Below are 24,001 nucleotides of genomic sequence, written 5' to 3'. Positions count from 1 at the left end.
ACACGAAAAAGTGCCTCTGCGACAAGAGCCTCTTGGTGGCGTTTCCAGTAGAAAGCCGCGCTGAACCATGAAAGACGGGGAGTGTTTAGTTTTCCGACTCTCCTGTCACGTTTACACAATTTTCTAAGGAAAGCAACTGCGGACGTTTCTTTTTTTTTGTACCTCTACTTACAATACCCCGATTAATGAGAACGTTCCAGTTCACGGAATCCATTCTAAGCGAGTTCGCAACCGATGGCATGATTCCAAATATATATTCTTCAAAGGGCACCGCGAAAGCCGCTTTATGAAGGCCAATAAATAAATGAATTATTCGATAAAATTATCTTTTCGTAGGAGCAGTGTGAAATATCATCCATTTGCTTTCATAATAGGATGAAGTCTCCACATATTTCCCTTTCCTCAACATGAATCATCTTGTCTTCCTCAGCGTGCAACTTCAATGCGGGATCGCACACGACCTTCGTCGTCTCGTTAATACATGCACGAGACAACGATCCGGGGCCATCTGTGCCCGCTCGTGGAAAATTGTAGTAAACCTTAAGACGCGGCTTTTTCTCATCATCCGACATGCATGCCAGGCCCTACCCGCTTAATCGAATCCCAGCATCTGGTACTCTTCATAGATTGCCAGCAGATATTATTATGCTCCGGGTCCGTCTTTGTTTCTTGGGATGCGAGGCGTACAAACACCAGAACCTTACATTACGGCGGGCAGCGCGCATGTGCATGGAAAAGTCCGAGTCCTCCTAGATGGTGCAGTGGTGTATATTTAATGACCGCCTACCTTCGAACCTCCCTTGCTCTCCCCTGGAAAATGTGCTTTCTTCTTTGCTTTTTTTCTTCTTCCCGGTTTCGGCGCACTGGGCTTTTTCCTTCCTGTTTTGCCGTAGCTGTTCCTTGGACCCTTCCCCGGCACCGGCTCTCTCTTTCCCCTGTAAAGCGTGCTCTAGACGCGGCGCTTGTGTACTGCGCTGAAGTATCACAGGCTAAAGTATCCGCGTTCTCATTATTTGATTAGAGTGATCGAGTGCGTCTTTGTATCATGCCACTTCCGTCGCAAACTGAAATGAACCGAACGCCCTTACATACACACAGAGCAAGTGCCTGGCAAAGGCAGCGATGTATTCTTATGAGCTAGTCTTGCTGGACGTGGACGCGTTTGGTAGCTGTATAGCCTTGTTCCGAGCGCTCGAGGTTTTCACTATATCGCGGCGCAATTGCCGGGGCTGGGCAGTTGCATAATAACGAGAGCCTACGCTGTGAAATTGTTACATATTTAGTCTTGCATGCGGTGGCATGGGGCATTAGCTTCGTGCACCTGATGCAACATACATACGGCAACATAAATCCTGTGATTCATATAGCAGAACAAAAGCGGCACGCAGTTCGCTGTTCTGTGCTATAGTGAACAAAGGATTCAGGTTCGTGTAAATCACAGTGAACAATGTGAAACTGCATTTGTTTGGAAGCTCGGGCAATATTGAACTCGCTTTAGGTCTTTACCAACTCCTGCGTGCAAAAGCTGACTTATGCGCATTCGTGGGTCCCATGGCGTTTTTCCTTTCTTTTTCCATTTTAATTCCTTGACTTGTACAACATAAAAAAACAAAAAAAGAACTGGCATCTACGTTGCAGTTGTTTTCGAGCCGCAGTAATTAGGATGTTCATAATATGTTATAATACCTCCATAGCTGCTTAGAGCTAATCTTTGGGTAGCACTTTACGTGTGCACTCAGAGTCGTTATTTGTCGACGAAGTTCTGTGAAACGTTGAGGCATAGTCATAGGACGCGACTGCAACACTTGAGCGCTCACAGTCTCTGAATGACGCCGAATGGTCTAATCCTGGAGGCGTTGGAATGAATGGAGCTCAAAGCGGCCACCATCTGCACAACGGCTACTACGTGCTGACGGCGCCATTGTTCGCAGTGTCGTGCATCGCTAAAAGCCGACCCTTTCCTTCAGCTAGTTAAAGCCTCGCCTCTTCCATTACGTACAAAATGGAGCCAAACGAAGACGAACTACGGTCCACTCTGTTTTCGAGGAACCACCATTTGGACGGGGCCTTAATGGCGTACGGCGGTTGCTGTTAGTGGAGGCCTCCCTTCGTCTGCCATCTTATTCGAGCGTTGCTTTTCGGCACAGCTCGCCAGTGTTTATGGCGACAGTAAGCTACACCCTCGCTCTGCGAGCGTTGAACGGCTCGCGTCGAGCGCGCTAATGCAAGCGTGTGTTTTGGAGGATATGCACCATGTCTGCCGAAGAGCCGCCGTCATAATCGGATCAGCCGGGACACCACCGCTGATTCGCTTTCTGGAGGGGCGCCGGGGGCGGCGCAGCACCCCCTTTCTTACCCCATGCGATAGTGTACGCTTGGCGCCGTCTTCGCAGAGCCTCATTTCCGTACGTTTAATATGTAGGTTGTTTTTTTTTTGCGCTGTAAGTATCAATTTTGTGCCTCCTTTCTTTCCTACACTTATGCGCCGCCTTCACCGTCTGTAACCGGACTGGCTCGCTGGTGCCATTAAGTTGTGCCTCCGCCGCAGTTTATAATCAAACTGTCAACAGATACGTTGCATCATTCTTCAACGAACAGGAATATATATTGTTAGCGCGGCTGCCAGTAATCCTACACACGAAGTACGTCCCCACCCATTTCCTCGATGACGGCGGGTGTAGAAGTCACTTTGGATGCGTGTCGTGTAAAGAAAGAATGAGAATATGACAGTTATGTTTCTTACGCATGGGGGGCAGTAGCTGCAACAGATAGATGTAATTTACAGACACCAAAGCGTGCCTAAGTTATTTATCACGAAGGGTTCGTTTTGTTAAGGTTGTCAACTTGGCAGCGGAGTATTGATTTTGTTTCGATAACCAGCATATAGAAAACGTCATCATTTACTGACCATGACAGCAGTGGAAGTGTCACATCAACCACTGCAACTTTCCTCAGCGTACGTTGGGCGGGCGCAGTGCGTCATAAGCGCACTACTCATTCCATTGCCGTTAGCACTCCAGCATTAATTGCTGATGGCATGAAAGTTACAAATTTATGCCGTCCTGTTTAGCTTTGATAGCTACCTGTGTTCAGGACTTTTGCTTATTGAAGAGCAAGGACAGCCAAAGTGCCAGAATGAAGGTTCTGTGGATAACCGTAGATACTTACCAAACCGGCCATTTCGACTGTTTCCGAAAGAATCTCAGCATATTCAGAATTCCGACATCTGCGTCGGTGAGCACCTTCGTATGATTGGCAGCGCTACAAGCACCGCCCCAATTTGACATGTTAGCGTGTGCTTGTTTCTTTCTTTCTTTGGTTGCATGCATTTTTCTCTCTATTCTTTCGCCCTCCTTCCACTAAAATCAAGAAAAGATGTTGAGGTCGTTCCGACGACGGGCGCAACAAATGTTCTTGCATATTATGTAGTTTGGTGTGGTCGTGTTGTTCGTTTTTCAAGAATATCGCGCCATTCATGTCGCTGTCAAGTACCATACCTATATCAATGTTATGTTCCATCCTTAGCGTGGCATTTTTTCTTGCGAGTCCTGGCTCCACGTAGGTGTGTCATTTAGGTCCTAGCAGCTATCGCTCCAACAAATATCACTTTCAATATAAGAGCGCCAGAGGGAAAACCTGGACGTTTTTCTATGGTGATTAGCGGGTCCGCATGGCGACATCGCTGTACGCAGCTTTAAAATACGTATTTTTGCACTAAAATCTTGACTAAATATTAAGGGGTTGTACGTACCAAAACCACGATCCGATTGTGAGGCCCGCCGCAGTGGGGGACTACGGAAATTTGGACCACCAGGGGTTCTTTAACGAGCACCTAAATCTAAGAACACGGGTGTATTCGCATATCGCCCCCATTTAAATGCGGCCGCCGTGGGTCGGATTCGATACCGCGACCTCGTGCTTAGGAGCCCAACACCAGAGCCACTAAGCAACCATGACGGGTTAAAATGCAGATCGATACTCAAGGATTGACGTGGGCTGGCCTGCAAATCATACATGTCCGAATGCATTCATGCTAAACACAATCTTGCTCTTATGTTTCTGCATTATCACATGCTTTTGTGTAATTGCCGCAACATTGTCATAAAGTGGGCCTAGGTGAACAGGGTATGGTACACTGGGGCACGACTGGAATAGTTGGAAGCGCCATGTTTTCGACAACTCTTTCGCTTTGAAATTTAGCTAATGTAGTAATGAATATAAAGGACATCATTAAAATGCAAGAAAGACACTTTGGCATGCACGCATACACACATATATTTGCAAGAGAGAGATAGGAAAAGGAGATCGTCGCGAGTCACTGCACACAAAATAGGCCATATCAGTTTGAAGGCGTGTCCATATTGATAAAGGAATATTTAGAGGCACTTAACACGGTCTTTCCAAGGCCAGCAACTAGCCGCCGTCTAAGTAACGTCCGAAGTGTAAATGGGTACAGTTGCCCAGCACGCCAAGTTTGTAACATATAGAGTTTTTTGTCTGCATCACACATAAATGGAAAATTTCAGGTCTAATTTGAACTAGTGCTAAGTGATAGAGTGTTAGCATGCCGTTTTGTACACTGTTCTCGAGCATACACAGTGCGTTCTCTTCGTTCGCTTTAGAGACCCCATGGGCTAAGCCACCGCGGACACTACGACTGGATGCGGAGCCAGCGCGCATTCTCAAGCCGGTGCCGCCGCAGCAGCAGCAGCTCGGCTATGTCGGCTCGCCGGACTATTGGCCGTTTTCGGGACATGCGGCGCCGTCCTTTGACCCCGCAACGCCACGTAACGTCACCACCCAGCTGGGACAGACCGTGTACCTCAGCTGCATGGTCAACAACCTCGGAGACAAAACCGTGAGTTGCCCTCCGTGCGAGAAATTACGAGAGGTTTTTTGTTTGTGCGCACATTTGTGGTTCCCGTGAAATGTTGTCCTCACATTCTCATCGGCAGCTCGAGCTAGGCTATATAGAGAAGCGGAATATATAGTCGCGACCCGCCTGCGCAGCCACGCGATGCTGCTATCCGCGTTGGCTGCTGCATTTAAAGGCGGATGGCGACAGCTGTCCGTTTGTCCCTTCCTAGCTGATTCTGCCGATGGCCAGGAGCGCATAATACTATGGTTTTTACAGCCGCCACGAGAACCACGGTTCTAATTCACAAAAAACTAGGTTAAAGCAACTGTCGCTGCCATATGATAGTATTAATGTAGGCAGCCGCCCAAGTTACACAGTTTCTTCGTATGCACCTTTCAAATCTAAGAATAGCACCACTGAGAGACGCTTGATATATTGTTGCCGCTACACAGAGATCACAAGATCGATGTCGTTGTCAATTGAGGAATGCTCACGTCGGAAGCCGGAGCATGGCATGAACATAAATTTTGCAATGTTCAAGGTACACTACTCATCATTTCCATTATTCACCAACGCAATTGGTATAAACTATAGAATGCGAGCTTGGCAGGGAATTGAAGTTCGTTTAACGTAGCCATAAACAAAATATATTTCTTGAAGTTGCTGAGTTAACTGAAAGGTCTTTGTGTGTTTTCTGTGTCGGCAGTGATTTCCCTGACACACGACAAAACAGCGAGTTAAATACAGCTTGGAGGTGGCGAGAGAGAGAAGAGATTATATATATATATATATCCTCTCTCTCTCGCCGCCTCCAACCTGTATTTAACTCGCTGTTTGGTCGTGTGCCAGGGAAATCACTGACGACAGGAGCAGATAATACTAATATATATATATATATATATATATATATATATATATATATATATATATATATATATAGAAGGAAAGCAGGGATTTCAACCAGTCAAGAGTACGGTTGGTCACCTTGCGCTGTGGGAAGGGTGCAGGCAAATAGAAAGAGAGAAAGAAAGAGATGGCGGTAGCGAGATGTGCATTCTGTTTGTGCTGTAAAAGCACAAAAGTGCCTTTAGTGCCTTCTGAGTCGGTTATTGGTGGAGACGGTGTTCTAATTTTGTCTGCTCACTCAGAAGGAGATCATATAGTTTCCCGAATGCGTTAGTCATAGATTGTCTTTGAGCTTCAAACTGAGGACAGCGGCACAATAGGTGGTCAATGTTCTCCTCGCAGCTGCAGAGATCACATGCAGGACTGTTAGCCATTCCAATTACTGCTGAATAAGCTTTCGTGAAGGCAGCTCCCGACCACAACCGACACAGAAGAGAATCTTCGCGTCGGTGCAGTCCGGCGGTAGGTCTGAGTTGCACCGAAGGGTTCACTCTGTGCAGTCTGGTGCATCTTGTATGTGTGACTTTCTAGCTGCTCACGCACGAGGTCGCGGGTGCGACTACTGACTGCGGCAGCCGCGTTGCGATCTGAGTGACATGATCTCTTGCACTTATATTTAGGTGAATGTTACAAAAACGCAGGTGGTTGAAATGGGTCTTCTGCAACCGCGTCTTCCTTGGCACGTGTGTTCATTTGTGGTGTTGAGCCCATTACTTAGTTCGGTTCGTAAGGAAAGCTTGCAAATTAATTGCTCACTTGTTCCGTTTGAAAACCAGCTTATGGGGATGAACGTAATAAGAACGTTGCACTGTGATGCTCCGTCTGCGTTCGCGCCGGCACGGCAGAGCTACAGCTGGAGTTTGCCTGCTGAGGCTGACAAACCTTATCGGAACTCCATGAGGAAATTTGGTTGTTAACACTCCTGCTCCTATGTACTAATCTAAATTGGTCCTACGTCACTTTGATCACTCCATGCACTGATAGACATAAGAACAATGTTTTCATGGAATATTTCCGTTATGTAAAAAAAAATGTTTTGTAATTCTGTTATTTTCCAGGCACTCGCATCCAACGCACCTGTTACCTACCTGGTAGTATCCTGAGCGACCTGGTAGTATCCATTTGGTCACATGGACTTACCTTTGTTTCTAGTTCGTTCAGGTGTGCAATTTATGGCTGCGCTACAGCATGGAACTTCTTTCATTTAATGTTTCTCAGAGGCAGTGCCTACACATCGGTATGTTGTCGTTTCTGGACGTATGTAGCAACAATACTATCTAGAACAGCTCAGCCATATAAAAAATTACAATGACAAACGAGTGCATGTGTTAAACACATTACAAGCACATGGTAACGCGACTTGGTTCTTGTTTATACCAGGGAGTTGGTCTAGTGTTTTAGCGGACGTAACGCTAAGATGCCTCAAAAAGAGCAGTGCGCTGAAGAAGCAACAGCCGAAGGGAAAGAGCAGTGTGTGAAAGCTATCTGTTTGCATTTAAAGACTTCGCGTAACTGAATTTATCTGGTCCCAGTTGACGCATCTGACGACCGGCGAGAGGTGGAGGTTACCAGAGAATGCGAGCGAATGCTGCAGAAGCGCAACAAAGAGCGACAGTGTAAGGATCAGGTGGAGGCATGTGCTGAGGAGTTTGCTGACACCTGTTTAGCCAATCCACACTGTATTACTCTCACTGCCACTACCACGTGACAAAGTGGGTCCATTCAGTTGGCATTTATATTTGGCAAAGGTGTACCGTCTCTTTGTTTGGGTGTTTCAAGGTTCCTTCAGGTAGGTCCTACGTGAACTGATCACATTATAAGGGTGTTTTATACCTATTCAGCAAAGGGAAAAACAGGTTCAGAATAATGTAAACATGCCCGGCTGATACTCCACGTCTTGCCTATTAATGGGTGGTAAATCCTGAAATGCTTTGGCGGTGTTAACCAGTGTGCAAGAATGGCACGCACAATTTTGAACCTTGTTTCCCGCTGGCTTCGAACAAGTGTCTGTAATCACAAAACAGATCTTACGCTTGCACTGTTCGTAACTGCAGATGAAATGAAATTTCGTTGTTGGACATATCATTTGCGAAGCCGGGAGGCCATTGGCAAACAGTGCTTACGACCGCCTTTTGAATTCGGTGAAATTATTTTATGTCTCCCTTTCCTTTCTTTCTTTCCTTTTCTTTTTTTTACACTCAGGCAGAGAACTGTCTCGTTGTGTGTTGCAGGTAACGTGGATCAGGCGCAAAGATCTGCACGTTCTGACCGTGGGTCTGGACACTTACGTCCAGGATCCGCGCTTCCAGGCCATACACCTGGAGCGCTCCAACGACTGGGCGCTGCAGATTCGTTACGCGCAGCTCAATGACCAGGGACTGTACGAGTGCCAGGTAAGATGGTGCAGCGCACCGTCAGTAAGTTTGCGTACGAATGAAAACTGTCTTTCCCCTGTAAGTTGGCAAGATACAGTGAGGCTCAATGTGTGTTTTCTCCTATTTTACACTCCCTCAATCAGACGTGTACGAACTCACAATGGATGGTGGACGCAAGTGCACATGTGCATAGAGTCCCATTCCGGTACAGACTCATAGAACTTGCGGCGCTTGGGTCCATGAACACTTCCTTCGCGGGTCCATGAACACTTCTTTAAGTTATGACTCGACTGCACTCACTCATGGCTCCGGAACTGTTCTTCTTTACCGAGAAAACTGCTGCGATGACGCTCGTGTTAGTCTGTTAGACGTCCTTGGATTTGTTGTACAAAAGGAAATGTTCATTTGCATAATTATTAGTTTCATAACACGCATGACTTAACATTAATGCACCGGAGTGGGGCACAGAGAAGTTATAAAGCATGGCGTTTCTTAGCCCTGAAACCATAAAATTTGAATATAGCTCGGTCAGTTTCATATAGCAGATATTGTTGTAAATTTAGGCATGTGTGGGAACGGCTTGATGAACTCCACTTCCCATTAGTGTGTAGTTCGGCTAAAACCAACGCGGACGACGCTAAAAGAATTTGTCACGTAGTGTATCAATATCTCTAAATATAAGCATAGGAAAGTGATACAATTAGCTGGCATTCTTGCATTCTCATGAGCTATATACTCAAGCAAAATGCGAGTGGTCCTCATAGCGTCCACTTCGCTGCTGCGTTCATGAGGTAAAGGTAAACCTAGATCGCGGTGCCAAGGACGAACTACTCGCACACGAAGTCTCCTTTTCTGGAACACATTTTCTTGCAGTAACATTTTACTGGTGAAAATTCTGGCATAAACACCGTCAAAATCATCCCGAGGTTGTCCTTAGGCACGGTTTGGCAGTGCAGAACACGTCGCTTACTGCCTAGGTCAGGCTATTACAGACATGGGGCACTACAACGTAAAGCTATTCCAATTCTGCAATCAGCCCTCCGCCATTGGTCAAAAACTTTTTTGAACCACCCCCACTCTGCCTGTCTGTCACGCGACGTCACGAAAACCGCGATCGTGCCCCATCTGATATGACGTGACCAGACTCATTATGCTTGACTAGAAAGAACAAAAGAAAAAATGGTTGTTTATGATTCGACGCCTTGTCGCCATTAGCCCTCGGCTATTGGTCAAAAGTTTTCGGGTGATACCCACTTCCTCATGCCTGTCACGCGACGTCGCAAAACCGCGAGAACTCACCACGTCAAAGTGACATGTACGCGTTGAAGATGCATTGATAAGCCGAACAAAACTGAGTTTTCTTCTGAATAGGCACAGGCTGCCCCGTTCCGAAAGGAATAAAAGATGGCTACCGCCGATGGCTCAGGCACCGGCTACTCGCACCAGCCGGAGAGCAAGAGTTTATTTGCCTACACTAAAGCTTTCTGTGTGGCCGTGTAACGTTTTCGAGCACTTTCGGCATGTTTACGACCTCGTTCTGCCAACTATTCTTTGCTGAGAATCCGTTTTAGCGGCATTCTTAACCCTTTATTGCATGCCGCCGCAATTTTCGACCAGCCACCGCAAGCTAAGTAAGGGAAAGAGGACCAATCACACACACCGGCACCATCCTCTTCATCCGCTTATCGATTTTCAGTGCGCTAGCTCGGCGCCATCGAATCCCTCTTCACCTAAGCGTGCTCCTCACCTCTTGTCAGCCAATTAGATAAGACTAGCCACTCAGTTTAGGCAATGTTATTCGTTTTCAAAGCAAACAAAAGTGACCTTTAAATGAGGAGAGTATTTTGTTGGTCTACTCAGACAACCCTGTGGGTCATCGCCCGATGCTTGCGTGTGCAGTTATGCAATGTTGACATCAGGACATTGCAATCAAAATATTTTGGAATAGCTTTACGTTATAGGGCCCACGCAGACGTGCACTTAGTGAAAATACCGGACAAGGTTTCAGTTGGTGCTAAAACAGTTCTGATGATACTGTTGGTTTATACATGAGGTAGAAACATTGCTTCTGCGCAGACGTTATCTTCTTCAGTCGCAGAAACCTAATCGATAACTAGAACGATAAGCCGCTGCACGCCCGTTAACACCTCGGCATGTCGTCATCGGAACTGTCGAGCGCTCTCGTGCGATTGCGGAGGAGCTGCTCATGGGGCAGCGATGCTTCTCCCTCGCGATCAACTGGCAAAACCAACTGCTTTGACCGCATGGATTTCAGTAAGTCAGACATTTTTTTGACCAGTGACTTCGTGAACGACATGCTTAGCTACTGCCAGCGAAACTTGACGGACAACATGGTGCTTTTCTTTTTATGACGGCGACATTGGTTTTCTAACCTAAACAGGTGTAAATTTATCATGTGGTAAATGCATTCCAGGAAATTATGCCTGGTCAGCAGGCCAGTGTCTATGCAGATCACAAGCGCTAATAAAATAAGTGGTTCTGATATTTATTCTTTCAGAAATTTGAGTACTGCAGGTCTCTTTATCGGGAAGTGCCTTGAACACACAATATATATTTTTTTTTGGCAGGGCCTCCTGCGAGCATTTTGTTACAATTTGTAACAGACTTTGTTTACCGGTAGCGGACATACATTTGAGGTACAGTGCTTATAGGACGTCGTAGTGGAACCACCGTGAGCTGCCTAGAAATTGCCAGAAATTTTTAGTTTATGCGTTAATCTGAAGTTGTTTTGCAATCATATACTTCTACGCATTTAATCAAATGCTACTTGTGGTGGCTCTATGCGTGATCACATTATTACTGCGGCAGGGGAAGGCAACAAAATGTAAATGTCAGAACGATTGTGTACAAATACATTTAGGTAGAGACATATACATTATTGACGCGCTGTGTATACGAAGTCGAGTGTGAAAAGTAAGCAAAACCTAAGTCAACCTACAACAAACAATTTTCCAAAAAAGAGATAATGTGCAAAAGAAAAATGCTGATGGTAGCATTTTGAACCTGTAACAGCTTAAATAACAGCTGCTCATTCGTATACTTGTAGAGTACTGGTCTCAACCGACATGCCAGCTCTGTAATGAATGTAGTAAAATGGTTTGTTATAGTGTTATTAGGAAGTTATAAGTGCATGCACTTAACTGCATTGTTTTATGGGTGGAGAACACACTTAAAGTCCTAAGTTAAAGGTAATTCTCTGAAGTATCACGATCAGATTACCTATACCCATGATTTTAACATTTCATTGAGCTCCATGAGCTCCCTCCAGTGCCCATTCACGCGGATGGGGACTGGAGAGAGAAAACGTGGATGTCAGAAGAACCAACAACCGCCGTTTGTTGAATGAATATGTGGTGTTTATTGGTGCAAGGACCAGATGTCGTTCGTTAAATGTTAAACTCGAGTGGTGTATTGCATTCCCATGTCATGTGGAATGTTTCACTTCGGCGAAACTGGTCGCTGCGTCAGTGAACGTTTAGGAGAACAGGCTCGAAAACTGAAAAAAAAAATCTAGATGATAAATCCGCACATTTAGTTGCGCACGTTAGCAAGTGTACGGATTATATGACCCGATTGAAAGAGACGTCGATTCTAGGAAAGAGCAGTGACAAGACCGCGCGCATCAGTCTAGAAGCCTACCACATTAGAAAATTAGGTTGCAAGTGCCTTTAGCACTCCTTCCTTTGCTCTCTTTGATGCTGAATTTGATCTTCTGGATGCGGCTGTCAGGGGGTTGTGATTGCAAAGAACAATTAAGGAAAATAATTGTTTGCGTTTTGTTGCGCTTGCTTGGCTGTATTGTGCTTGCGTTGTTGACACTCTATCACCCTTCACGTGTTTCCCCCTTCAATTCGCTTGCTTCATTCTGGCATTTATAAGGCGTGCTATCCTTGCCAATAAAAGCAGTTGTTAGTCAGCGCCTGTGTGTGCGTGTCTCCCTTCTTGGGGTCGTCTGTTTGCGCTGCAACCCACATGTTTCGAGATGAACCAACTCGCCCAAAAATAAGTATTGATGAACGCCATCCGCTGCCTCGGTGAATGCAGGTGAGCTCGGACCCCAAGATGAGCCTGTTCGTGCGGCTGCGCGTGCTGGTGGCACGAGCCGAGATCGTGGGAGCCAGCTCGGGCCAGCTGTTCCTCAAAACGGGCTCGACCATCAACCTGACGTGCGAGATCAGCCAGAGCCCCGAGCCGCCCGTGTTCGTCTTCTGGTACCACAACGAGCGCATGATCAACTACGACGAGGCGGCCAAGAGCCACATCCTGGTGCGCAAGGCCGGCCGCAACGCCGCCGTGTCACGGCTGCTGGTGCACGACGCGGTGCCCTCGGACTCCGGCAACTACACCTGCGGGCCCTCGAACGCGGACGCCACGAGCGTCGCCGTGTTCGTGCTCAACGGTAATATTCCAGCGCTCGCCGTAGGCGGCTAAACGGGTAGAGATCCGAGCGGACAGCGGCGCCATCCGAGGTCGCCTTGCAATTCTGACGAAACCGGCAAAAAAAAAAAAAAAAAGACAGCTTTGCTGCAGTACACTGTAGCTTCGCGAAGACAGCATGACAGTTAAAATTGGTGCAGACAACCTTGATGTCAAAAAGATAAAAAGGAAATTCGCGGACGATCATTATGTCTAAAATTTTGAACAGGAATGAGTGAATTCTGGGGCTTTACGCCCAAGAAACCACGATTTGATTGAGACATGAAGTTGAAACATGATTGAGACACGCCGTAGTGGATGACTCCGGTTTATTTTTGACCACTGGGGAATCTCTAACATGCACGCAAAGCATGATACACAGGCGTTTTTGCATTCCGCCCCCATCGAAATCAGGCCGCCGTGGTTGGAATAATTTCCTGCGACCTCGTGCTGAGCAGCGCTACACCATAATCGCTAAGTCACTGCGGCTGGTCTTAAACACGAGTACGCGGTTTGTTTATGCGCGTCTTTCTTTCTCTCCCACTTCCACTTTCTTTCTTTTTTTATCCCCCAGATCCTCCCCCCCCCCCCCCCCCCGTGCAGGGTAGTCAACTAAAATGACCTCTGGCTAACGTCCCAGCCTTTCCTTGCATCCTGTCTCTCTCTCTATCTCTCTTTCTCTTCAAGAGGAGACGAAATGAAATGCCGTCGTGCTACCTTATGAACTTAATATAAATTAAATTGTGCTTTTCGAACGTTCGAACACGCAAATTGTTCAAGTACCGCTATAAGATGTACTGTTCTCTAATTTTTCTCGTCATCGCGAGGTGGCGTCAAGCTACAAAGGCGTCTTCCAAATGAGTTCAACCCGCCGCGGCCGTTTACCGGCTATGGTGCTGCGCTGGTAAGCACAAGGTCGTGGGATCAAATCGTGGCTGCGACGGCCGCATTTCGATGGGGGCGAAATGCAAAAGCGCCCGTGCCCCGTACACTGGGGCCACGTTAAAGATCCCCTGTTGGTCAAAGTAATCCGGAGTCCCCCGCTACGGCGTGCCTCATAATCAAATCGTGGTTTCGGCATGTAAAACCCCAGAATTCAATTCAATTCAAACGAGTTCCATGACTCAGACTTGAAGCTGTCTTTCTTGACTGTTTTCAGCATTGAAGGCAGTCAACGTAAATTGTCTTCAATGTTGGCAAGATTTGGAACACACCTTATCTGTTTGTCCTACTACCAGCAGTGTTAGTAACTCAGCGAGGTCGCTAAATTCAGCGAGATTTCTTGCCACTTTAACGGCAACTTTGCATTTTTTGGAGTCCTAGCGAACTTTTGATGACATTACTTGGTGACGTAGATGGGCAGTAAATTGCCTTGGTAAAATTACTCAAGGCACTTTAGTTATGTTTAATGCCTCGCCCCATATATACCGAGAGGGATATATGTGCCTAAATTTGTCGCGCTACTTCTAGGGACGCACGGAAGAGCTTATTAATAAGCAATCTGGGTACATCACAGCTGCTTTTCTATAGGCAAAGCAAAATCTTGAGATCTGATGCCGTTTTAGAAAACAGGAGTTCCTTTCCCTTTTCCCATTCGGACGGTTCACATGCCACCGCAGGAGTTACTTTAAAGATATAGTTTATATGTGTGTTAAGCAAGACCTCTATAGGAACAATAAGTAAACTAAAATTAGACAAAATTCCTAAAAAAACAGCATTACCATTTAGAAACTTTTCGCTACAGATTGAATGTTCTCGGCCGTAATCTGGCGACTTTGGGAAAGAAACAAGCTAACGACACTTGCTACTAGCCTCCTGCAAACCACGGTGTTTCGCCAAAACTGCTCTCCGCGATCACCAGAAATATATTACATCAAGTTCGCCCCCCAATGGCCACGTTTACAATACTGCTTGGGTGTGCTGCTTCTCTAATAATTCACACCGGTGGTATTCTTGACGTTAAAACACTTCCCTAATATTTTTATGTCCGTAGGGAAGCGCATACGTTTAGTAAACAATACCTGCAGCTCAGAACGATTTCCTGCAAACTCTAAGAACGTCGGGCTAATTAATTTTTCGAGATATCCAAGCCCCACGTTATTAAATATACCGCTAAACAACAATGATGGTTCTCCAGTAGGTGCTATACTATATGCTGCTATGGACACATGTGTTGTACGTTGTTTTGACAGACGGCCGCTTGGACGATAGCAATATCACAACAGCATGGCTGTTTCAAGGTCCGGCTTTTCCTGGCAGGCCGTGGAAAGGTTACTGCGTTTATATTCTCTTATTTCTTCACAATGATTCCGCACAATGATATCAAGATCACAGTAGCATATGGCTGCAAGTTCTACAACATTTGGCAACATAAAGCTTCAAGAGATGAGACGCGGATGCTAGGGCCCTTGAATTTCTTTCGACACGGCGATTTAGGTGGCAAATAAAATAAGAGCGCACTTATGCGAAAAGCTAAAGCTGTCTTTCAGTTGTGGGGCAATATTGGTGAGCACGACTGCCGCAGAAAGGACTCGATTAAAGAGTATTATTGCGAGTGGCTTCTTCCCTCCAGAAACTAAGATGCTGCTGTGAAACTAAGTGAAAAAAACTAGGGAGGCACTGGGATTTGATGCGTCATGACACAGTGCTAGTAACCGCGATATACACTTTTCGTGCACGAAGTACAATAGGACCCATTCTGGACGTTCACAGCGGTGTTGTCGTTTTCCTCCGTAGGTGAGAAGCCGGCCGCCATACAGCATGATGCCACGCCCCCTTCAACAGCTCGGCCCTCCGTGTGCGTGTCTGATGTGGTGGTGCTGCTTGCGGTATTGGTAGCCTTGAGGACTGTGCGTGCCCACAGGTGATGAAAGTGGACGTCGCCTCCTGCCCGTCGACACGCCACACAGATCACCCAACGACAACACTCCTGCACCTTCACCGCGCGGAACGATGCTAGCCAACCGTGACTCGACATGACGCGCGTCCCCATTGCAACACGACACGACCACGGTTTGTTTCGCCGCAGATACGGCAAACGCCCTCGTGAATGTAACAGTGCGTCCGCAGGCTATGGGCAAAAACTGCGCACTGTTCTGCATTCTTCATGTGTGTGATGTGTGCGTGTGTTCGGGCGTGTTCCGCTTTCGGAGTGCGACCGTCAGTCTTTCTTCTCTGTGTTTGCTTGCATTGCCTACGCTGTCTTCGACGGCGTGTACTTGTAACCGACGGAGGATGTAGTATCACAACCGCAGCGATATGCCGGCCGTGAGGTGCATGGGATCAAACTCGGCGGCAGAGAAGACGCTGACTGCGAAATGTGACAGAGCCTCCCTGATGTTTGCAACTTATCCAACGTTAGATACCGCAATACCATCCCCCCCACCCCCCCTCCGTCACTCTGAATCTTCGACGACGTTCCCATGCCTTCCTTTGCTGCTTTTTAAGCACTTGTTAGCCAGCGACACACCGGGTAAAGAGTCTGGAATCGTAAAAATACCGAGGAAATCCAACTGTGTGGGTGGTCAGACCTGGAAGGAAACGACCACGGCAATAGTGCGTGGTTACTTTCCTTTTAAATATATTTTACAATACCCTTTCTTACCGTGTTCGTTGACCCAAAGAGGCATGGTTTTATTACAGTACTGTATACGTGGCGGAACAGTCGAAGACAAAGGAGGGATGTAGCTAACAGTACAGCGAGTCTCATGACTGAAGCGCTGGAAAAGAGGATGCAGCCTAAGCATTTCCAGGCCCAGGATAGGCCTTTCTGTCAAACCTACAAAGGCACGCAGCAGGCTAAGAGTGAATGTATATAAATACATCTGGTGAACTCAGCGTACGTACCCCAATTGTGAAAATGGAAAGAAAGAAAAAACGTTTAGCAGAACTGCTTGATCAGCAAGTTCGTAGTATTTGCGCTCACTAAAACTAGCTAAACTGCTAGCGTACACAAATCGATAAGGTGAATGGACGAGCTCTCAATTTAAATTTTTATTGTATCGCATGCAACGCATACAAAGGGTACTGGTCTCGGACTGATGCCAGTCAAGATTGTGATAATCCGGATAACCATGTTTGTTCATGTTATCTTGCAATGTTGATATGATGTGTCGCATCATGGAAAACAGTAGTCTTGCGCGTAGTATGGCTGTATATGCTGTAGGTATGAAAGCATAGGCAGGGAAATATGGCTCACATGTGGCGTCAGTGACCTTGTTTTAGGCACCCATTTCTTTAAGGTACGTGCCACGGCCGAAAAGCTACGATACTGTCGTGGTACTTGTCCACATGAAAAAAAAAAAAAAAACTGTCTATGTCATGTGCTGCCATCACTGGCACTTGCAGGGACTAGTACCGTCGTAATATGCGATTTGGCTTTGATACAGCTTGCACAGCGTTCTTAACCTGTTACCCTAAGTAATGTGAGGTTATTCTCAGTAGTTTAATGAATGAATAATAATTATGTGGACTTATTGGTGCTAGTAACCAATACCATGTTCTACGGCTTCGGCTGTTCGATTAACTGCGATTCCCTTTACTGTTACAAAGGTTCGTATGCGACCTATTTTGTTCAATTTAAAGCACCTGATTTCTTGTTTTCATGGACACTCTCTAGTTGAAGGAAAGTAAAAATGCACAAATTTCAGTTTTAATGAATACGCTACCACAGAGCAACGTGGAAATCACTCAGGCATAGCGAAAAGTCATGATTTATTGAACCACTTCGAGTTGAATTTCATGAAATATGTGTGTCATATGGAACTAAATTGCGTAAGCAAACAGTACTTTCTTTGTTTGGAAATGTGGGGAAAAAATTAAAGGGGCTGCCTGACATCCGTGTCAACGTTCCGATTAGCCGCGTTGTCAATCAAGGACTAGTCCTGTTGCAGGAAACGTGGCCATTGGTATTCCTATATTTGCTGTGCGAAGACTGCTTCGTATAATGTCACAGCTTTTTGCCAAGTAACGGGGAGCCAGTGTCTAAACTGCGTACATCTGCCGCTCTCTTGGTCTCCAAAGTAGAGACCTAAGATTGCATTGAAAGCTTTCGTCAATGTGGTGACTGCGATTTTTACTTTTTGCCAAGTCGATAAACTGGCGGTGTCGATAAACTGGCGAGAAATTCTGCGTATATGCTGTTCCTGTCAACACTTATTTGTATCACATGTTCCCCGAATACTTTCTGAATATAGCGGAATCACCGTCGCACAAACGAACGATTGCTGAGGCATCTTGCTGGATGTTATAACACGCGTTGCTTGAAAGGACTGACAACCAGCCAGAATGTGTTGTGAGACATTGATGGAGTTGAAATGAACACGGTTTATAGCGATAGAATCCAGCATTCTGTTGGCGATTTAAATAGTAATTAAACTTAAATTAGCGAAGAAAGTCTGAAAGATCAGCAAGTGGCGCGGCCTGGCGGTGAAACCTTGGTTCTCCGGATGTAGTATATGATATTACTGTACGTAAGTCCGCTGTTATTAAGTGCCGCATACTCATTGCTTAAAATAGGAATTCGTATATTTTAGACGCTTGCGCTTTATTCTATGCGTATTATGAACTAAATAACGTCCACGCTAGCGAGCGGCACGGGCATCCCATCCCATGGCATGACGACGCACATGCGGTTGTACGTGCGCAAGTTTGCGAGTAAGTACCCAGAGTTATGGGGCTTTCCTCTGAGATACAATGTGCCGTCGGCTAGGTGTGCCGCAAATGGGTGTCAGCACTACAATATTGGCACACGCGTGGCTAAAGCAACAGGCTGAACTGCGCGTCGCGTGTAAAAGCGTCGTTTGCTTTCGATAACCTCGGTAGTCGGACAGTAGTCGGTAGTCGGACGGTAGTCGGACAGGACCACGAAAACACGTACCTATTATTTCAAAAATAATTTAACACTTCGGAAAACATGAATCGCAGGAGCATCGACTTGATAAACAAAATAATACTTTCTCGCAGCTATGGCAGCGCTTGTCGTCTGCCTCCCACATATACCGGCGTATAATCGCTATTGCGCTCAACCATCACTGTTTTCAGCATGCTTCCAGTGAACGACTAAACTCCCGCAGAAGAAAAATTCTGCTAAAAAGCTTTTATCCTATTTTCCGCGTCACCACTTCATGATTACACACTCTGACCTGTAAGCTTACCGTAGCACTAAAAAAATGGCTAGCATGAAAATTGGTTGTCAGCCCCTTTAAGCATCACCGAAGACGATCTGTCGACACTAACAACCTAACTTTGGAGGTCACTAGATTGGTAAGTACCTTCAACTTTTCCGAACACCCACGTGGAATTGAGGCTTCACGCTGAACTAAACTTATAAGAAAAGGCACCAGGCGTTTGAATGACGAGAAGATTTCACGAGTGCTGCTTCATCTCCGATCTTGAACATTTGACTCGAACTGTAGAAGGTTGCAATCTCCTCGCTCTGCAGGTGCCCGTTCGCCCTCAGAATACCGTCCTTCATTCAAGCATTCACGAAACACTGCCGCAAAAACATTGCAGCGAGAATTACAGGGCCCTGAGCGCGTCCGAACCGTGCTCTGGCGAATTACATGTAAGAAATTGACCGCCGATGGTGCATGTAGAGACGGTTTCTCTGTGCTCGGTGTACAGTTTTTGGTGAATTAACCCACATACTTGCTATCATTCATTTGAACGGTATGAATACAGCCACTTCAAATAAATTGAAATTGTCGGACAAAACACGAGAACTGCAACAAACCTCAGTCATGTGCCAACGCTTTAAAAAAGAAAGAAAGAAACATTAGAGCTGGAATCAGGGTTCCTATCTACGAAGATTTCCTCAACTTCCTTTAACCATCATTATAATTAGTCAGCTTGATTCGACTACAACAAGAAGGCTTTTAGCACGGGCCATTTCTATCGCTGTTCGCGCCAATCGAAGCCATCCAATGTCCGCATTGCATTCAGCGCCTCCTTCTTGTATTGTAGTGTAGCCGTCAAAAGCTTTTCTTCTTAAATTCGTTTGTCTGCCTCCCTTCGTTCGTTTATTCCACAATGGTTACGAGTGCTCTCTATCACTCTCAGTTCATTGCGTGACCCGTCAGCTCTGAGGTGAAGATTCGGAAAGTGTACACCTAGCTGCAGCACTTTCCAGAATGTGATCACCGCGATGACGACAGATTTCTTCTCTGCCTAAGCTTCGAGCCAGGTATTCAGGCATTCATTGCTAAGCTCTGGGTGCTACTTACCCGCTCTGCTACCTAAGCTTCGCATTCAATGCTGTTGCCCAGATCATTAAATGACCAGTTTCCTTTCTGTCCGTTTCCCATTCCGGAAACTTACATGCGCAGGTCTACGTTGCTGCGATGCCGGAAGAAAAACCTAAAGTTTGTCACGTTTAGAAGTCGCATAGGCTTATGGCTAGCACTTATGCGCCAGAGATGAACACAATAAAGAGTGCGTTGTTGGGCAAGTTGGTTCATTGTATTTGGATCGTCTACAAAGCGCATCCAATCTTTCCAAATACGATAAAGAGAGGTAGATAAACAAAGAAAAGTGAGAAAATATTCTATTCTTCGCATGGTGCTTGATGCTGTGGTAGAAAATAGCTCGTTTTGAAGGATGTTGATTGGTACAAAAGAGTGATGACAGGAACTCAGACGATTTGTTTCCGTGAAAGACTGCTGCCACATGGCTTGACTTTCATGATATTATTATAAGAACGTGCAGCCAACGTGAATATGTATCATCGTGCCGAATGGAAGTTTTACACGTTGCTATGTACCCCCTGTGGTTCCCTTCAGAGCGAAAGATGTGCATACGCAAAAGCAGCTCTTTGTTTTAGTGGCATTAGGGGTCGTTCACTACAATAGCTTCACCCGCTCCTGGCCACCTCCACTTCTACACTTAGGGGGTGTTTACTACCGGTAAACAGCAGAGTACACACAATGCAATTTTACAAGGTGTTGCATGTTTTACAAGGGGCTACACGTGCGTAACACGGGGAAAATTTATACGGGACTATGTTGGGGATCGTAAAAAAAAAATGCGGGGAGTTCTGGCCGCATTTCACGGATGTGACATATGCGTTATTGCGCATTTAAGAAAGATTTTTTATACCTGGAAAGAATCCGTGTTTGCGTCAAAATGCATTCTGGCACTCTGTGGGCTCTGCCTTCACTAGTACGCAGCATTCTTGTATTAATGAAGCATTACGGTGAGCTAAATAGGTAGCTCCTACTCTGTAATTAACAAGCTGCGAATATTACGGCCTTGAGCGTAAAACAAATGAAGATTGCATGAGAGAATGCCGTTTTTGGCGGCTAATCGACCGCACCGGCGGAGAACCCAGAAATACGCCTCCATATAGCTGCTACACGTTCTGCCGCACGTCAGGCATTTAGCGGTGAAGCTTTCGGTGATCAAAAGCACGTGAGCAAGTGAATGTGAAGTTTTAACCGTGAGAGTCTATGAGAGAGCCAGAGGGAAGCAACAAAACGAAAGACAGGATAGCCATGCAGTCTGTAGAGGATTCAAATATTCCGACATTTCTAGAAAAAAATACATTTTTCAACGTAATTTATAGCATGAACTATGAAAATATTACACTTGTTATATAATATTATACACATATTTCTGCTCACTGTATCAAGAGTTGCTGAGAGGTTTCAGTTTACCTTCTAAAATTGGCATGAGAACGTCGTCAAGTAGCGTTGGACAACCACTATAGTCAGCGGTGTCGCTTTTCAGAACGCGGTATTCTGACCTATCCCATAAGTGTAGATTTAGCCCCCTTCCTGCAAGATGTCCTGTTTGGCCTACGGTCGGAAAGTTTGAACGATCTCAGATGAGATTCATCACTGGGAAGGTAAATTTAAAAGTTCGAGTCTGGCAAGGGGCTTTTTCATGTTTGTTTTTTTCACTGCACCGCTGCTAAGTTCACCTATTGGCCGCGCTGTATATACTACGTCGCTACTTGTGTCATTAGGAGTGTTTTCAGTTTTAGAGGCCGCGGTCGTGACAGTAGAGAAGGTAAAATCCACTTTATTTTTTTGGTTTACTGAGAGCATCCGTTACCGAAGGCCGTTCTTTCTTTCTCCCGAAATTTTCACAGCATATCGTGACGCCTATATTTCATGGACAACGACGCGAAATATTTTTTTTCTTTGAATACGGTTATATGACTAGAAATAGCCAGTTCCATCTTTAAGAACTGTCACTGAAGTAGAGACATGTACTTCTTGTGATTTGTAATGCCATAAAATCAAATAATATGAATCAAAGCAGGACTATGACATCTGCTTTATACGATTATGGTGACCTTATGGGCATTTGATTTTTATTTCTCTGACCCTGCACAGGAATCTGTATTTTCACCTTTCCATATAAGAATGCGGCTTTTATACAAGTAAAATAAAAGATATTGAGTAAATTTCTCTTCAACGTTGGTGATGGGGCTATTTATGAAATCATTATACGGCTCTGGTATGAGCCACTCGGGAAAAGTGCAGAATACAGCGTCTGTTGAACGAACACCTTGCCAGCATATTGCAACAGCTGTGAAAAAATAGTAGCTACTTCATATTTACTGCATGGCGTAGAAAATTCCGGCGTCTTTCTTTCTTTTCTTTTTACATATTAAGGTACGTGTTGTTGGTTGGACAACATTATCCAAACTTCCGTCCGGCGGATGGTACCCCTTAGTATGTCATCACAATTGAGTACGGTGAAGAAGTTTGACAGCACAATTCAATGGGTGAAATAACAGCGAGATTTTATTGAATTGTAATGTGTTCTTCACACTGGCACCATTCCCTCCCTTTGCGCTTATAGACTTTTGTGTCGTAACTACTGTTTAGCACGTAACGCTGGTGATACCTTTAATTTCATGCAGTAGGATACCGGTTACAGATGAAGTATTCATTTCGCCATGACAAAGCACTAACGTTATATGCCTTCTGTGCAAGTTAGACAGAACGTCCAGTGAAGAAGCCACACAGTTTGCACTCAAGGTGTCACGCTTCTTGATGTTGCGTCTGCAAAAGAAAAAACTACACCCATCGGGGAACTTTCTTCCTTTCCTAATATCGCGACGTCGATATTTGGCTCAAAGCAGCAAGAATTTAAAAACAAAAATTCTAAAAATTCAGACATTGCGCTACCTGAGAATGAAAATGAAACACCATGTTACCAAACAAAATAAGTAAGCACTGAAGCTTAACTCAAGCCCTCTGCATAAGATGTTTGACGAAATGATGATGACATGAAAACTTAATGTAATTGCCTTCGTTTTTGGAACGATCTTAACGTACAACTTGAGGCTAGAATATATTATAAAATGTAAAGTTTTAGGTAATCGTCATGAAAGCTTATTAACTTCGAACCGATAGATAACACCGGCACTGACACGTCACAAATGAAAGCGAGTGATTCCGTTACACCTTCCGCTTCCGTTACACCACGCTCCCACTTACGATTATTCGCCATCCACCGTTCCTTGAATCCATCGAATGTCCTTTCCGTTCGTCTAAGATCCACTACTATATCAACCATGGAAGTTCTTTCGGTGTTCTCATAGTGACGGATTGCCATATTTTTGGACGTGATCGCCATTCTTATTGTCTCAAGCGAGCTTTGCGAAGCCCTTATAGACGGAATGGTGGCATTCACACTTACACGCTTTAAGAATTTGTCATTGTTTCCGTGCTATAGACTTCGGCTTTGTCGTGACGGGATGATCCTCGGCTCACTGGGGCCGCGGTTGGTGGAATATTATTGTGGCGCTGGCGAGCTTTTCAATCAATACTTTGAGGTGAAAATGATGAGTATATAAAGCGAAATATTTCACTGTGTTAGGCACGTCATCAGCGCATGGCCTTGAAGCATACGAAGTTGTTACAATCATTTCTAGTCGATTCATTCATCTATCGTGTGCATGTTTTGAGAGTGTAAAAATACGGCATTGTTTGAGATTATATCATTTCGCATGAGTGATATATGGAGACAGTGTTACATTATACTTCATGTTGATGGTTCCTAGGTTGTTTGTAAATAAATGCTCAGAATCTATAATAAAAATACATGAAGAGTGGTCTGTGTGACCGTGTCGTCATTGCAAGGTGGGGGAACTACGTGCATATTCTATATTTTTCGCACTAAACAAGTGATCTGAATGTAAGTAATTACAAATCATAGTCTTTAAAGAGATTACAATCGACGAGTCTATTGGTCCTCCTCTTTGCAAATCTAACCTAACCGTAGCATACGTCTCTATGAGTGGACAAAATAAATCTATTTCAGGTTTCGTTGGCATCAGGCTGAGGGAATCCAGAGTTTTATTTCTAAGCCAGGTTGTTGAAGGTGCTGAATTTATACGTTCTTGTACTTCGCTCTCCAGCACGGCATTCCTTTAAATTTTCTGACCGTTACTGCGTCTGTAGCAGCAGAAAGG

General features: G+C 45.3%; 1 protein-coding gene across 2 annotated transcripts in view; it reads left to right on the top strand.

Moving 5' to 3' along the window:
* LOC126542578 (kin of IRRE-like protein 3) overlaps positions 1–23,641 on the top strand; it is a 233,905-nt gene extending 210,264 nt beyond the window's left edge. For both annotated transcript variants that reach the window (XM_050189718.3, XM_055077344.2), the window contains 4 exons: positions 4,623–4,858; positions 7,996–8,157; positions 12,205–12,559; positions 15,313–23,641. In XM_050189718.3, the coding sequence (XP_050045675.1) occupies positions 4,623–4,858; positions 7,996–8,157; positions 12,205–12,559; positions 15,313–15,443 (884 nt within the window). In that variant the 3' untranslated portion in view covers positions 15,444–23,641. The remainder of the gene's footprint in view (positions 1–4,622; positions 4,859–7,995; positions 8,158–12,204; positions 12,560–15,312) is intronic.
* Positions 23,642–24,001: the final 360 nt, after the last annotated feature.

Source organism: Dermacentor andersoni, chromosome 2, assembly GCF_023375885.2.
Source record: "Dermacentor andersoni chromosome 2, qqDerAnde1_hic_scaffold, whole genome shotgun sequence".
Classification (NCBI taxonomy): domain Eukaryota; kingdom Metazoa; phylum Arthropoda; class Arachnida; order Ixodida; family Ixodidae; genus Dermacentor; species Dermacentor andersoni.
This window is presented reverse-complemented; position numbering and strand designations above follow the sequence as displayed.